The sequence below is a fragment of the Haliotis asinina genome, chromosome 1 (genome assembly GCF_037392515.1).
Source record: "Haliotis asinina isolate JCU_RB_2024 chromosome 1, JCU_Hal_asi_v2, whole genome shotgun sequence".
Taxonomy (NCBI): domain Eukaryota; kingdom Metazoa; phylum Mollusca; class Gastropoda; order Lepetellida; family Haliotidae; genus Haliotis; species Haliotis asinina.
Window position 1 is genome coordinate 74,303,900 of NC_090280.1, and position 17,344 is coordinate 74,321,243.

At 41.1% G+C, this 17,344-nt stretch overlaps 1 protein-coding gene across 1 annotated transcript; it reads right to left on the minus strand.

Moving 5' to 3' along the window:
- Window positions 1-3,593: 3,593 nt before the first annotated feature.
- Window positions 3,594-7,874, minus strand: LOC137282454 (sulfotransferase 1A3-like). The gene is made up of 5 exons (XM_067814212.1): window positions 7,715-7,874; window positions 6,242-6,565; window positions 5,282-5,385; window positions 5,003-5,165; window positions 3,594-3,712 (listed from the first exon to the last, which is right to left on the minus strand). The coding sequence occupies exons 1-5, from the start codon at window positions 7,872-7,874 to the stop codon at window positions 3,594-3,596; spliced, it is 870 nt and encodes a 289-aa protein (XP_067670313.1).
- Between the last annotated feature and the right edge of the window lie 9,470 nt (window positions 7,875-17,344).

Below are 17,344 nucleotides of genomic sequence, written 5' to 3' on the forward strand. Positions count from 1 at the left end.
AATCAACATCATGAACATCTTTCTGTATAGCTGGGGTTGAGTGAGTGAGTGAGTTTAGTTTTACCCCGCACACAGCAATATTCCAGCTATATGGAGTCGGTCTGTAAATAATCGAGTTTGGACCGGACTATCCACTGATCAACAGCATGAGCATCGATTTACACAACTGGGATACGATGGCATGTGTCAACCAATTCAGCGAGCCTGAACACCCGATCCCGTTAGTCGCATCTTACAAGTATGGGTTTTTGAACACCGATTGCGCATGACAAATGAAGAGGCACTAACATGCACATTAGGTCAGGTGATTCAGGTATTGACGATAGGACACCACTCATGTAGAGCCATAACGTCAGTGAGAAACTGAGGTGAAACAAAAAAATATATCTGCATCACAAATTAATATAAACATTGGTAATGCACTTGTGTGTGGTAATTCACTTGTCTGTGTATGAGGTCCGTCCAGGTCACCAAACTAGGTAACGTGCAATTTGAAAATGTCTTTGCCAGCGGTGCTGTGTGAGATTGCTTTATGTGAAATATTCTCTGTTGATATTTCCCATATCAAAAACGCTGAAGAATTCACTATATCATCATATGATCAGTGATAATCTCTGAATAGTGATAAATACCCAGCAAAACGGTTGCTGACGAGATCCATTAATAGATCCAGTATAGCGAACGCAAGTTATTTGTCATTCGTATGTGTTGTGTAACGCCGTACTTAACCATGTCTCAGCCACAATCCGGACCAAACAATCCAGTGATTGATAGCACCATCATTCGTCAACGTTATTCGTAATAGTCCATTAATATTGCGCTTTTATCCACGCGCATTGCATGCTCAAAGTGCTGGCATATTATCCCTGGTCAGAACAGTACAGGACACTCTCTGTGAGGAATACAATCGGTCGCTGTCAAGCGCTCAAGATTTAAATTCGGACTACCATCGTAACAAACCAGGTACCCAGTGGTACTGCTCGGTGGAGACAATTTTGTACTAAGTCACTTGTGTAAGGTGAGACCACATGTATCACACGTGCTTGGTTGTGAGGCAGGACTGAAGTCCCAAAAACTGTCAAAAGTCAATTGCAAACTGCCAAACACGGTCACCCTTCCGAGGACTTTCCGGGCTGAAATTTTCTGAACTTCAACTGAGTGTGGTCAGAGCTCTGCGCACAGGACCACACACCGTAGGTTGGGGACCGTGTTGGCACGTTTGGTCGTGGTCAAGCACGCTAGGTCACTATTATAAGACAGTAGGATGATTTATTTTGGTATCACATTAAAACAGAGATGAGGCTGTTGAGTCCCTTTAAGCATTAATCGTGACAGAGTAAAGGATCTATGTCTGGATTTTCTTTGAGTAGTATATATACAATGTCCCAGTTGTAAGTTCTTGTGCCAGATGTGTGGTGTATCATTTGCATGTATATGTCTACATGTTACGGAATGCACAGTGGAACTTACTACATTTAAATTAAATATTGCACATTTAATTTTGTGCCTGATAAACACTGTTTCGAAGTATGTATTTAAAGCGCACTACCTTGTATATTTTTTTATTCACATCTGCAACTGTCCGTATGATCTTTTATACACATGCTCGGCCCTTTCACTAGAATCATCAACCATTGTTTGTGAAAATCTGTCAAAACCACATTACAAAACGTTTACGTTTCAAATAATCTGCTTTGTCGTACGTTTGACATGACTCCATAGTGGTTAAAGCGTTCGTCCGTCAAGCCGAAGAACCGGGTTTAGATACCTCACCATGGTGCAATATGCCAAGCTCATTTCTGGTGTCCCACGCCGTGTTATTGCTAGAACGTTGCTAAAAGCGACGTAAAACTTACCTCGCTCACTCCGTGACTCTTCTTTGATACTGTTTCTTAAGATCCACAGTCATCATTATAGTGTAATGATTTTGTTTATATGTTTTGACTTCCAACTGTTTTCAATCGATCTGTAAGTTGAGGGTAGATCGACATACACCTGAACTATACGCCAGCACAATGTGATACTGGCTTGTCATTCTCGCAAGCCCTGTTCTAATAGGAAGTGTCCCGAGGACCACGCAAGCTGTACATACAGTAATAGAGGCTAGCACAGATTCCAGTGATTGACTTCATGAGTATCGATCTATAGATTTGAGATGTTGTATCACAAAATCTGACGATACGAAACTTGATGATACGAAACTAATCAGCATATCTCCAGTCTGTAGCTAGAGTTACTCCCTCCGAAACTGACAGAGGACATGTACTGCCACAACGAATCAGAGCCATTGCCACCCACAAGCAGTACCATCCATTACCCATTAGTACAGTGGTATGGCGTCTGTCTAGGTTCCGGTCCCAAGGTTTGGTACATTTGTATAGTATGGTTGGACAAGATACTCAGATCCACAGCTGTAAGATGGGTACCCGTGAGGATGTGCTGGTAATGTGAGTGTTTTGTTCATTGCGCCTAACAAGCAGCTTGGCTGAATGATTCCCAGGGATTTGACAAAAAGGTATCGAAAAGTACAATAGTGGCCTATGACCCGTGATAGTGCACGTGGCTCCGTGATCAGGCAATGTGCCTAGATAAGAGCGCTATATAACTGGACTATATAAAGTTGGTAATGGGACCGTAAATTGATCCCTCACTGATAGCCTTCTGATCTTTAATTACATAATGTCATTCTTTCATTTTGTCGCCAACAAACGACTCCTCATGTCTCACAAACGGTGCTTGGACGTTACAGGGTTTTCCGTTTGTAGTGTGTGAGCATGGTCTTAATATAGTTCCATGTTAAAAATTAAATGTCCAAATATCATCAATACTGAGTTGATAATTTATTCTCTCTAGATTACAGTGAGAAAGTGAATTCAGTTTTACGTCGCTTCAGCAATATTCCAGCAATATCCCAACGGGGTACACCAAACAGAAAGGGATATCACTCATTGTACCCATTGAGGGGAAACCGAACTCGGATCTCCGGCTTGACGAGCTAACCAGATTTTTAAGCTGGACTTTGACAACAGTCAGCACACATCCAAGTGGAATGTCTTGTAAATAGTGGCATGACAAAGGGCATTGCTTGCATATCTCATTTCTACTTGACTTGCCTGACTATCCATGGATCCGACAGGTAGAGTAATTTCTCATACCTTTAATATCCTATGCGTCAATACTATCTACACTAAACTAGTGCTCAAAAGAAACTATACACAGTAGAATAATACGTAATAATTCACAACAATAAAACTACACTTAGCCATATCGCACACTTACAGGCGCATCCCTTCCGGTTAAAAGTTAACGAATTGCCTAATCGTCGCACAAAAATACAAAACAACCTTTTGTGTTTTGGCGTGTTTTGAAGTCAGCGGTCGTCACACTCACTATCGATTCAACATTTGATGACATTTGGCCAAAAAACGCTTTGTTTCTTTATGTTAAACTTCAGATTAGTTCACTAGTAATATACCAGTATACCACACCAGTACCATGAGCGATCTAAGGTTACGCCGATCTCATCAAATTTATGTGTGGTTCCTTTACGCCAGTTCCCGTTGCTTTAGCAAGGCGTTGTAGCTCTGAGGGGTTTAGTCCTCCAGGGTATATCTGAACTTTAGTTTTGATCCCTCCATCTTGTCGACGTACACTCGATCAAACCATTCACTCATGGACACGGTGAACCAATTCTTCCAGTCACCGACCTGACCTGGAATGACACAAATTTGACCTAGGAATAGGCTTGACCTTGAACACTGTGAAACAACAGCATGAACTTGACCTGTGTGCATTCAAAAGGCGTAAATCTGACCTTGCAATAGCGCATTAAATGACACAAATATTTACTTTGAAATAACCTTGACCTTCAGGATAGTGAAAGTCAGGAGTAATTTGAAATGAAAGTATTCACTCATTGTAAATCCTATAATAACCTTGACCTTGATATTCACACAGTTCGAATGGTACATACATTCAGATGCGTAAGCCTATCCATACTATCCGTTTATTACTATCACTCACATCGACTATCAGCAACCTTTGTCTAGATGTCAATCTAATATTCCATTTCCACTAAACCTAGATTTCATATAACATTTTTATGAATAAACACCTTATTATGATGTGTCGTGTTTTGTTCAGTAAATCCCGTGGTAAACATTCGTGAATGTTAAGCATTTGTTTCACCAAAGGCTGGTAGTCATTTCATGAGGAACAAGACTGCGCATACACTTCTAACTAACTACAACTATAACAAAGGTCAAATTCATGAAATAGGCCATCTGCGCATTCATTTCCATCATCATAAAAATATGTCGATAGACTACAGTCACTGTATAAATAGCTTAATGGCAGTATTTCAGCCATACTGTGGATATGCTGCAGCCATTGTCTCGGTTCATAGTACATCAGTATATTGGTATAGGAAGTTTGAGGTTCTCACAGCTGTAGCCCGGTAATGACTGGAGTGTGATGCTGGTAAAGGTCATACCATTCACTGACTCAACTTGGCAATGCATGCAGAGACCACTGGTGGCATAAGGAGTGCGTGTAGCGAACCCTGGTGGCATAAGCAGTGCATGCAGCGACCGCCTTTGGTATAAACAGTGCATGCAGCGACCACTGGTGGCATATATGCAGTACATCCTGCTTGAAAATTCATGCAGGAACCATGGTGGCACTAACAGTGCATGGATCCTGACAATGGATTGGCGACCACAGATAGCTTAATCTGCACACGCAAAGAGCACTGGTGGCATAACAGAGCAATCAGTCACCATTGGTAGTATAGGCAGTGTACGCAAAGTGGCAAAGAAGATACTACAACCCTGGTGAAATTTAACAGACAACAACTCATTCTTGAAGATGATCTGAGAATAGAACACAGGATGAGTGACGGAGGCAGGTAGCACCACGGAACTCCATTTTTCTCTTTCAGCGATTATGCAGTGAGTTGTACTTTGGGATACAGAAAATGTCTCTAGATTTGCCTAGAACGAACCTTTCCTGTACATTACTGGCAGGCCGTCGGGAGAGGTGTCGTACTGGCCTTTGTGTTCCCTCATCCTGCTGAAACTGCAGCTGTCACAGACCCTGTGCAGGAAGTCAGACGGATAGTTCTTCCCAAGGAAGTCGGAAATCTTGCGCACTTCTTTGTACGGATCCTGCAACACATAAAGCATAATGATATAGCTGGAATATTACTGAAAGAGGCGTAAAACTAAGCTCACTCACTCATAATCCACTAGTATTGCTTTATTGAATTTGTTGGTGACCCTACCTCTTTAATGTCTTCATACATAACTGACAGAACTGGGACATCCGGGTTGTTCTGTATTGCCTTCTCCCATTCACGCATGTAGTCAAACCACGACCCGTAGTCCACTATGGGTATAGAACAGATACATACATTGGTTACGCACGTCTGTCACTTCAGGAAGAACACGTATTGAAAGACATTAGATGAACTGAGGTTCACGTCACGTTTAAGATAACTGCACTCATGTGGCGTCCGTGTGTGCGTGCGTGAGTGCGTGCCTTTTTATTCCCAGACTCATCTTATCAATATGAAGCTTCCCGCAAATAGTCGCGTCAGGGATTGATATCATGAGCTCGTACTGTCTCTCCCCGCCGGGTCACTAGGTCACTGTGTCCACCCAATCCACAATGTAGCCTTGACAAGCATTGGTGTCTAGGAACCAACTCTAACCCAACATTTCAATGTGTCTGCCAGAAAACAAAATTGAGGGCGCGATGTCCATTACAATGTTCCTGGTGCATAAAGTGATTAACACGTTCGCTCCTCACGACGAAGATCCAGGTTTGAGTGAGTGAGTGAGTATAGTTTTACTCCACACTCAGCAATATTCCAGCTATATGGCGGCGGTCTGTAAATATTCGAGTCTGGACCAGACAATCCAGTGATCAACAACATGGGCATCGATCTGCGCAATTGGGAACCGATGACATGCGTCAACCAAGTCAGCGAGTCTGACCACCCGATCCCGTTACGACAAGCATAAATGCCTTTTATGGCAAGCATGGGTTGCTGAAGGCCCCTTCTGCCATGGTACCTTCACGGGTCTCCATGTTTAATTCCCCACATGTGTACAATGTGTAAAGCCCATTCCTGGTGTCCCCCGTCGTGATACTGCCGGAATATTGCTAAGCGGCGTAAAACCATACTCACTCACTCGTACATAAACTATTGAATGGGCGTGTCATTAGACAGAATAATTACCTCTTCCGTCTAAAACTAAGGGGAGATAATTCTTCCATTTCCCACTATAGTTGTACAGGTCTGCTAATCCCGTATGGTGATGGTAGTAAGAAACGAACAAATCCTTAGGATTTCTTGACAGAAATATTAACTTGCTCTTCTTCTGAGTGACTTCCGGGGGTAGCTGCGTGAACAACAGATGCGAATTTAGAGCCCTAGGAGATGGAAGTTGGTCGAAGTGGTCCTGATCAAATAGTTCCATCATCCCGTCATCCTTCTCAACGGGTTCCACTTCCGTCGTACCTGCCTGGAGCATGCGCACAATCTCCCAAACCCAGTGAGTACCTGAAACAACGTTTCAACATGTATCATAATTCAGTATTTATGTATCTCTCACCGCTACCGTGTAGGCAATACCGGGTAAACTGTCGATATATGTGTACACAGCTTTGTCTGTGTATCATTATTTTGAGGACAAAAACTCAACTCGATATTCAAACTAAAGATTATAAACCTAAAGCAGACCCTTAACACCCGTATGTGAAGATTCCTCCTTGATATACGTTCCGATAAATCTCCACTAGTAGGCCTACGCATCTACGGCTCGACCCGATAATTGTATTACATACCTTCGCTGGCTCTGCCTTCTCATAGTCGCCAATAAGCCGTTACAGTCGAAGGAACTCAACCAACAAAGAACTAGAATTTGTTCTTTACTAAGACAGTGCAATCCCAAATATGACATGTTACATTTGACCACTTTCTAAATGACATTGTGTAACCATAGCTTTCGGCCGTGAGAGCCGTGCCAATGTACATCAAAGGAGTAAACAAAGTACGCAGTCTAGACTACCAGTGGTCCGACTTCCATTTTTTTGGACTCAACCAAAAAGTGCCATAATTTGCCAGTGTGAACAAAGATCGCAGCAACAACCTGGAAGGCTATATTTAGGATAAAATTCGCACAGACAAACTGACAGGTGTGAAACCTTCAAACAATACATGCAAGAACTCCTTTTACAGCCTTCATGGTGCCTCTGCAACAATTGTGTTTCCAAAACTAATCCTAAAGATAGAGGCCTTATGAGTGGTAGGCTCAACTTCAAGACGTAGATGCATCCAGGGTATCTTGATAATCTTGAGTTTGAATATCGATACCATGTACCGATTTATTATATTTGATATTGTTTATGGAGGATGGTGAAAATCGGGCTTTGACGTTCTGTTAAGCAACTCATAATTTTCGCAAGAAATCACTTGCTTGGAGGGGTGGGGGGAGGGGAGGTGGGAATGGCTTTATTCTTTGTACATAACGTCTAACGTGGGTTATTGAAAATGCTCATCCATAACAAACATCAACATCCCACGCCAAATTTGAAACATTTTTTTCACTGTGTCCAGACGGATACAGGTTAGGCTCGCCTTCTGATTTAACTGTGAGAGTCAGTCACTTGTTTGTCACGGATAACAAAAGTCACTCCAGCTAAGACATACCTGATTTGGGGTAAGCACACACTATGACGTCATCATGGCGCATCTGGAACGTGCTCATGTTCAAGAATGCTTCAGGGGGAAAGGATGGGTAAAGACGACCTTGGATTTGTAGAAAGGTCAAAGTGTCTCCACCGGCGTCTGGTATTTTGACAGAGGTCATGGCTGTTTGGGGCGATGGATTTTAATCACGCTGTGACTACATCAAAACAGAAATACATCAGGTTTATATCACATCACATCACATATTATATCATATAATATCATGTCATATCTCACTCACCCGTAGAAGTGTAATATTTTAAAGGCAACATTACACTGGTGTAATATGGCGTCATGACAGTTACAGTTATGACGTCACACTGCTAATATCTCTGGTATCACATTGTTGGCAGTTTCTATCAATTTATAATATACATAAACAGACTACTAATCAGAATATTAAACTCGCTTCAGTGAAAACTTTAGCATCAAACTCGCTTTTGCTCATAGACGCGTTTGATAAAAATAGTATTATGCCAAAGGTCGTTTAGTATCCTGTGTAGATCATATCATCAATAATGATTACATTACAATACAATGCATTACAACGTTCACTCAGCAGTAAATTTAGCAGTTGCGATAGAAATTCTTCTCGATCGATAAATGTGTAAATCTGACCCTTTTTTAATGTTATTCCCATCCTAACATTTTGCTTCTAGTTCATATTGTCTTACAAAATTGGAAATCAATGACAACTCCGAAGTGTGAATAAATATATTTTCCGCTGTTTTTAGTAATGTTACCAAATGTGGATTCCTTAGTGTGTTCCCTTGTTGCGATGCTGCGTTACGAGAGAGCGCTTTACGACTAATCTACCACATCGCTCCGATGCATATTTTCGATATTTAAGCGAAATGTGTTTATCCTGCTTTGAACAGAACTTCAGTCGCCGGGGGGTCGATGGAGATCAATAACTGTTATAAAGTTGGTTATACACATGATCAGGAATCAGTGGTGCCAAAAAATCGGAAAAACGTCACCAGGTCTTACCTGGGAATTGAACCCACGATTTTCCATTAAAGGCCTACCTTACACTAACTAAACCTTTGCCAGTACACAAATTTATGAATGTACTCCACACGAAGTGAGCGTAAGTGTTCAGCGGCAATAAACTTCCAGAACCAAGGACTTTCTGATACTCGAATTCACTCTTTACGCCGAAGACCCGGGTTCGATTCCACCCACATATGTATGTTATAGTGTCTAAATCAGGAGAGTCATCGTCCAAGAATTTCTAAAAAAAACTAAAACTATGTAGCCAGGACATATGAGACTTATTTGTTATTATTTAATCTGCGTTCCTGCGTTGTTTTTCTATCAGTCCATTGATGAGTCCCTGTCCATTGTTGACAAAACTGCGTGTGTGCGTGTGCGTGTGCGTGTGCGTGTGCGTGTGCGTGTGCGTGTACACTGATAAAGTTTAGTCCGGCATTCCGTCTGTCTGAGTAGGGACAACCGCGAGCTGGATTATGCCTCTCGTAAGAAACACCCTGAGGTTCAACTCACTTCATTCATGTATGCTTGTTTCCCATACCCTGTGTAAGCAACTAAAGAAAGAACTCAACTATTCATTTGTTTTCGTCAACGCACCATACCAACCGTTGACAGGTACAGTGTCTGACGCCCATTTCTGGTGTTCCCAAACTGTTGACATTGGTGGAATATTGCTAAACGCGGCGAAATCTATACTCAGCCACTCATTCACATGGATGTTACGAGGCTGCTTTCTCTTAACTTCCGTTTCTTTCTACCCTCTTAAAATGCGTATCCGAATGGTCTTCGACGACAATGATTTGTTTAGTGTCACTGTTAGATTGTGAACATCAGCATAGACTTCCGATCACACATTGTACCCATATGGGGAACATGGGGTCTGTTGCGAGACAAGGGGGCGCTTAGTGTGTAGGCTAGCCAACCGTTCTTCTTCTAATAAAACCACAGGACCAATAAAACTGAAACTTCACTTTTATGTCTTCACCAGTAATGACACCCCACTCTGTTTAAGAGGTTCGAATCTATTATACATGCTTCGGTATTTATACTAGAAGCTACTTAACCGTGTCCACGCTACTGCTCTGAGATTCTCCCCAAAGTGGTTTTGGGCACAGTAAAAGTCTACATACCAGACGGAGGAAGCCGATGACTTGGGTGTGTTTCCCCTTCATAATCACATTGTTGTGCTGTTTGCGTGATGAGAAAGGTTTTCTTAGACAATTAGAAAACATACACGGCACTTTGAGAAAAGTCATAAAACCTCTTTTTAAGCCGAGTGTACTTTGTCCTACAATAGATCATATTTGGATGATTGCAGATTTTAGATTTGTTGAATACTGGAATATTGATGCCATATTGGAATACTGATGCCATATTGGAGTATTGATGCCACATTGGAGTATTGATGCGACATTGGAGTATTGATGCCACATTGGAGTATTGATGCCATATTGGAATACTGATGCCATATTGGAGTATTGATGCCACATTGGAGTATTGATGCCACATTGGAGTATTGATGCCATATTGGAATACTGATGCCACATTGGAGTATTGATGCCATATTGGAATATTGAAGCAATACTGGAGTATTGATGCAACTTTTACGATGACTCGCGGCTGTTTCCTTTCGCAATTTAAACTGTCAAATATTTATACCGATAAGAGTCAGTATCAGTGTTGTGGCGCTGTTTCAATACATAATCATGTTAGACGACAAAACCACGTGACCAGTAAAAGGAATGGTTTTACTTTATGCGCTGCTGAACTTAGAAGCCGGTTTTACAGCATATGTTATGACTCTCTCTCTTAAACTGGGTATCAGAGGCTCACACCATGTTGGATACCGTGACATCAATAAACAAATCTCATCGATACAAGAGAGAATGAGTGAGTGAGCCAATTCTCTGACGTCAATGGACACATGTCTCATGACACAAAAGTGAGTAAGAGAACTGAGTTATATATCAGTTGCATCAATGTGCATTTGACGTCAATAGACAAATGTCTCGTCGATACAAGGGTGAGCGAATGAATTGGTTTTGAAGTCAACTGAATTTATGTGCATTTGGCATAAATGAACAAATATCTCGTGACACAAAAATTAGACTAAAGCCACCTTGAACGGCATACCAGCTGTTTTGCTGTGTGCCACCAGGATGAGGAACGAAGGTCCGAGTCTCTGATGTTTACCTCTGTCGAATATCACTCTGAGGCATGCACAGTGTTTTGGCGTGCCAAGGGGAGGTAATAGGAATTAAATCATTAGCGTAAACATGAGCATTCAGCAATGTATATGATGTTTGCAAAGTTACAGAACGAAAACGATATAAACACGATAGGAGAATTATTTTACTGTGGAATGATGTACGAACAAAGCGACAATGGAAGTTCCTATTTCCCACTATTTTTTTTCTGTTTCCTGTGTATATTTTTAAAAACCCGATTCTACCAATTCTGCTATTTCTGAAATTGCTAACATGACCGTCAAAAACAGCAATTTCCAGGCAGTATATGCGTGAAATTGAAACCTGTCGAAAGATATTGATTAAAGAATACTAATTCAAGTATTGAATGAATTCAATGCAGCATTGACAGGGAAAACATTGGAAGTAAGGTGAAGTGGATACAGGAAACCGACGGAACTTAGAGGGAAAGAGAATAGAGTCAAAGGAAGGAGTCAGTGAGTATGGTTTTACGCCGCTTTTTACGCATTATCATAGCGGAGGAAACCAGAAATGGGCTGTCCGTAAATAATCGAGTCCTGACCAGACAATGCAGTGATCAACAGCATGAACATCGATCTGCGCAATATTGGGAACCGATGACATGTGTCAACCAAATCAACGAGTCTGACCACCCGATGTCGTTAGTCGCCTCTTACGACAAACATGGTCGGCTGATATGGCAAGCATGGGTTGCTGCAGGCATATTCTACACCGGCCCTTTACGGGTTCGGGGAAGAGAGGGAAAGGAAAATACGAAGAGAAAAGTGAAAGGGAGCAAGGTTGATTTGGAACGCAGAGGGATGGAACAAACTAAAGGGATATTTCCTGGACAAAGACAGGTAACAGTGGATTAAGGCAAATAACACCTACCTGTTTCCTTGCTGTTTCTGGTCCCTCTGCAATACATGCACAGCCCCCTGCCATGCTCCACCATGTGCTGTTTGACAATGCTGATCCGGCAAACACTTAAGTATGGACGAAAACTCAGAAAGGAGATTTAAGAAGTCACGTCAGAAGGGAACCCTACTTGTTTTAATGAAAAACCATTCCGGAAATAATTCGCCATTATTCCTCCCATACTTAACGTGAACGCAAAATGGAATGGCGTCTTTCACTAATCAATTTTCTAGTCATGTATTGAATTTCCGTCCGAACCATCTGTGTGGTTAAATGAAATGAACAGTTAGGAGAGATTGTGGTAATGCGTGATTATACACTGCTAAGAGACGATCACCACCTTGGAACCGTTGTCCTGCAAATCCTTAATGGTTTTAGCGCCACTATGCGAAGAAAGGAGGAGCAGCATGGAGGCCAATATATATGATGCCGTTTCCAATCAAACTTTCCCCTTCTCAGGGGATCGTGTATGTATGTACGTTGTTCGCAAACTGAAAGGGAGAATGGTGAAGTCCTCAGTGGATAACATGTATGGAAGTGCAAAGGAAGATGTGCGCCTTCGAAGAGGGAGACATGGGTAAGATTTGTGTCAATCTATTGCAGTCAACAGGGATTAACCGCAAATCCATTAATCCGGGGGCAGTACGTTCCGAGGCATTTATTTCAGAGACAGTGATGTTTGAACTGTGATCGTGTCCATTGTCCTCCAAATATACACTGTCTTGAAGACGGGTTATCAGGGACCTATATATAGGAGGTATTATAGTACTGTGAAGTGTTTTTGAGTAGAAAACGTGTCTGTAAGATGTGCATATACTGGAAGTGCCTTTTACATGATTTAAGTGTGTTCACGCAGAAACCGATGCAGAAATATGGTGTTTTGTACATGCCAAAGGTGAAGTTCGAAATAGCATCTTTGGTGCTGGGAACGGGCACGTTATCAACAGGACTTCCAACGGACTGATCGTTGCGTAGTGGATAACTCTAAGCAAAATGTTAGCATTATAACAGCATTACCGTGATGGAAACATGACAATGTGAATGTCATTACACATTGCACCCGCGTTGAGGATCAAACCATTAGTTAAAAGGATCTCATGAATGCCAGGTTCAGAACTGATCTTCAATGAGCCATGATTGTCTTACAAAAACACTAACGGGATCGGGTGGTCGGGCGCGCTGGCGTGGTTGACACGTCATAGTATTCCATTTGCGTCGATCGGTTCTCATGCTGTTGGTCACTGAGTCACCAACACGCTTATTGACTACGGACATATAGGTGGAATACTGAGTGCGGTGTTGAACAAGAAATCATTAAACAACGCACAGAGCACATGGCTAACCAACCGATCACAAAGTCTATTCCTAAACGTACAATGCGTGTAGGTCATCCCAAACTTGAAAATGTAAGTTTCTGTTGACATATAAGTTGTCCTTGACATGTAAGTGATCCCGTGACTTGCACATTCACAAGGACATGTACTTGTTCTGTGACATGTATGGTCTCCGCGACATGTAACTGGGACGTGAAATGCACGGTCTCTTTGACATATAGGTTCTCTGTAAACACTACAAGCACACAACACTACCAGTCTCAATTTTACAAATATCTGAGGTAACACGAATGTTTCATATAAAACATGATCATGAAAAATAATATTGATTCTGATAATTGAACTGATGACTCTTTGGTTGTTTTGCTGGGAGGGTATGAAAGTCCCAAAGCAATCGAAGTAAGTTAATCTTACCAAATGTTTTAAAGGTAGTGTATATGTAATTGTAGATAATGGCCAAGTTCGACCACAATCACCACATAACTCCATCTATGGGTCCATGCAGGTTGCAAAAGCACAGTATGTCCAATTTTCCTAGTATGGTGATCTTCCTTCAGCTGCTGGTGATCTCTATTGTGTCTGTATTGTGTTGTCCACAGTAAAGAATTTTAAAGTAACATGCAAGATTTAATTCTCTATCTCTGGTCATCTGGTCATTCTAAAGTCCTTTGTAGACAAAGTTTATTATAGAACTTTATCTTTTATCAATAAATGAATTGTTTTAGTCATGATATGGCTGAAATATTACCGATTTGACTATAATGCTAACTCACTCGCTTTTGGCTGTTCCGTTACAATCAATGGTAGAGACGGGGTGGTTACAGATCACACTGAATAGAATGTCTGATTATGACAGTCTGATAGCAACAACCATGAAATTTCGAAACGACGGGGTCATAGTCTGTCGTGCAGACCTTGAAGCAAATATACCCAAGAAAGCCCACGCAAGTCTAGCAAATGTTGCAAGTCTCGATTTCCTTAGCTTCAGAAAGAAAGTCTCAGGGTTTCTTTTCATTATGATATTTATCTTTTTTACTATGAACTTTTTTCAGTAAATATGTTCATTTCAGAGACTAGTTGTCAGTGTAGTCAGGGCTACTACAAGCAGCCACACATACACACATATAATGTCACTTTCTACTTCAGTAAAATGACAGGGTGTCTGAACATTGCTCGATTGCTGGACAAATACCATCTCGCCCTGCCATACGCTCCATAATACGATAAACCCATTATGTGGACCAGTGCTGAGTCAAAAGTGACATTTACGATTGACTCACAATCACGCGGTTGCTGGTCTGTATCCGGTAAATATAATTTCTACGAGTATTTCCTTATCCTAGCTGCATTAACCTCAGTAAGGGACCGGTGTATGAAATAAGGCCCGCCCGAACGCCCGAGACGGCCTTGATTTCTGACAGACGGTCTAAATGTAGAGCTAGTCCGCCGGTGTGGTAGAAATTTTAGATGTCCCATACATATGAGTAAATTCACCATATCTTGGTGTCTGGTCTGTTCAAATCCATGTGATGTCTGGCTGGGTTACTGGCTTAATGTATTACGTACACAGTTTAATTTAAAGGGTAAAGGTACAATGAAACGGGGACTTATATTACTAGTGAGTGCGTGATTGGGTGAGTGAGTTATTGTTTAGCGTCACATAGGCAATATATGTATTCCAGCCATATCGTGATGAGAACAGTCTAATTTATACCAACATGAAAAAAAAATAAAGTTAGAACACAAAATCCTGTGATCGAAGGACAGTGTAAATACTGGAGTGTTACAGTTGTGTAAATTTACAACTTGTACACTATCGTAAAACTAAAGCAGTATAGGCAGTACAAGATAAATACGGGTTATAGATCACCAACAATTAAAGATAGATCCCCATACTAGAGAGCATGGGGATTTACGGTACCTTGGCTACCAGTATGGACCCTAACTGGATTTACTCCATCTCTACAGCCACCGGTGATTGGGGACAAATCTAGCCATAAAGTAAAAAGAACAGTTAGCAATTCAGTTGGGAACAAACCAGTAGCGTAAAGCATGACATTATGAGACAATAGAACGGTGTACCTTACGTCAGGTCAGCGGTACCGTGGAATGGTCAAGCGTGTTGCTACTCATGATTCCGTATCTAATTATATATGATTTTTCGAATTACCAATTATTTATTCATCCGTAAATTATCTTCGTAATCGATTTTAAGCAGAGGTTGATGGTCATTGTAAATAAAAATTAGAAAAACAAACAACCAAAAGCAGCATTCTTTGGACTCTTTTGTGCACTCTCTGACATTTGTTCTTAATCAACAAGAAGCTGAATCGTCTGTCTGTCTGTCTGTCTGCACGTATGTATGTATGTATGTATGTATGTATGTATGTATGTATGTATGTATGTATGTGTGTGTACATGTGTGTACATGTGTGCGTGCGTGCGTGCGTGCGTGTGTGTGTCTGTATGTATTTGCCTGACGGGCAGACAGGCACTTAAGGTGCACGGACGGACGGACGGACGGTTGTACTTTAACACCTCACGCAGCTATATTCCAGCGCTTTGGAGCGGTCTTGAATAACCCGATTCCGGATGTATTGTATTGATGCGTGACTGTACACAACACACGTGCAATATCTCTAAGAAACTACGGCCAGTTTTAATGGTATCTCTGAGGCCTACATTTACATAAGGATCGAATTACTTAAATGTACGTTTCCTTCGATTTATTCGGTATTATTACAATGTTGTATCTTTTTTTCATGCATAAATCAGTTTAATACACAGGTCGCATGTCGTGTGAAGAGGCAATAAAATCCAGTCCAGTCACCATATGCCGTTGAATTCCTGAAGTACTGTCGGGAATTGAAAAGAGCTGTTTTAGGCTGTTACTCTGTGTCCCTAAAATCTGCACAACTCATTAGCATATATCGAAATAACATACATTGGTCTAACTAGGCGTTCAGTGGGATGCGTTTTGTAGAATATCCAGAAAAGTATGTTTACGCGTAAAAACGGACAAAAAGTACGAATAGCTGCTGAAACAACAGAGTAGACTATAGATGTTAATTAGGTCACTTAGCCAGGTAAGACGACGGACCGTCGACTCAACTTCATGAAGTGCATGTGCTTTTTTACAGGCACAAGGGTTCATCTCAAAGATATTTTATGTATTTTGATGTGCGTTGAATACGTCTCATCAGTCTGGTGTTTAATATGTTGAGTCCTTTTCTTTCATACGTGTCATATGATATATGTGAAAATGCATGATGCCCATATATAAACCTATAGGGTGCTTCTCGCTCTATATTAGACATGGCTTCTTTTCCCGGAATAACCGTATTTTAGGTTTTTGTTTGCTCCCAGGTTTTACTTTTCGTAAATAAAGATCTATTTCCCGGTTTTACTTTTATACGTGAGACATATTTTCCGGTTTTAATTTGTACATAGTTTAACACTATATCAACATCAACATTCAAATTCAAATTATCTGTGAGTGTTTGAAATCAATTGAAAAATATATTTTAAGATCAAGGTCTACATACAGATGTTTTCCTTAGCAGGAATGGAATCGCATCTGACAGGTTTCAAAATGGACACTCTATCTTACGGTCACAGAGCCGTCACAGGTGATGGCGTTAAATTATTTACTTATACCGGTAGTTAGGCCTGATGTCGTTACATTGATTTTACTAGCGCTTCAGTTACTGTTATACATGTTGCTTCATTGCATGGTCATCTAATTATCCATCATTGACGAATACCTGTTTTTCGTTGTAGTGATAGTGAATGTTGGTAGTGACATGGTTTCGGTATTAAACATATCATTGTTAACGTCAGCTATCGTGTATGATGAAGCTCTACTTTGCTGTTCTAAATAAGTCGCTTTGGACATGTTGCTCATTTCTGCACTAATCCCTCCTCAATGAAGTCGTTTGTTTCACCTTCCCATCTCCCACACTGTAGCCGAACTTAGTTAAACAGATATTTCGCCCTATCACATAGTTCACTTATGAACTGCATAAATTGTACATGAAAATGAGAAGTTGCGTTTCTTTTTCTTTATTTCCGACAGTACTTTAGTCTGCCTCACAGTCCCTGAATCACATCTTTTTCCCTGCAGCCTAGTCTTTCTGTAA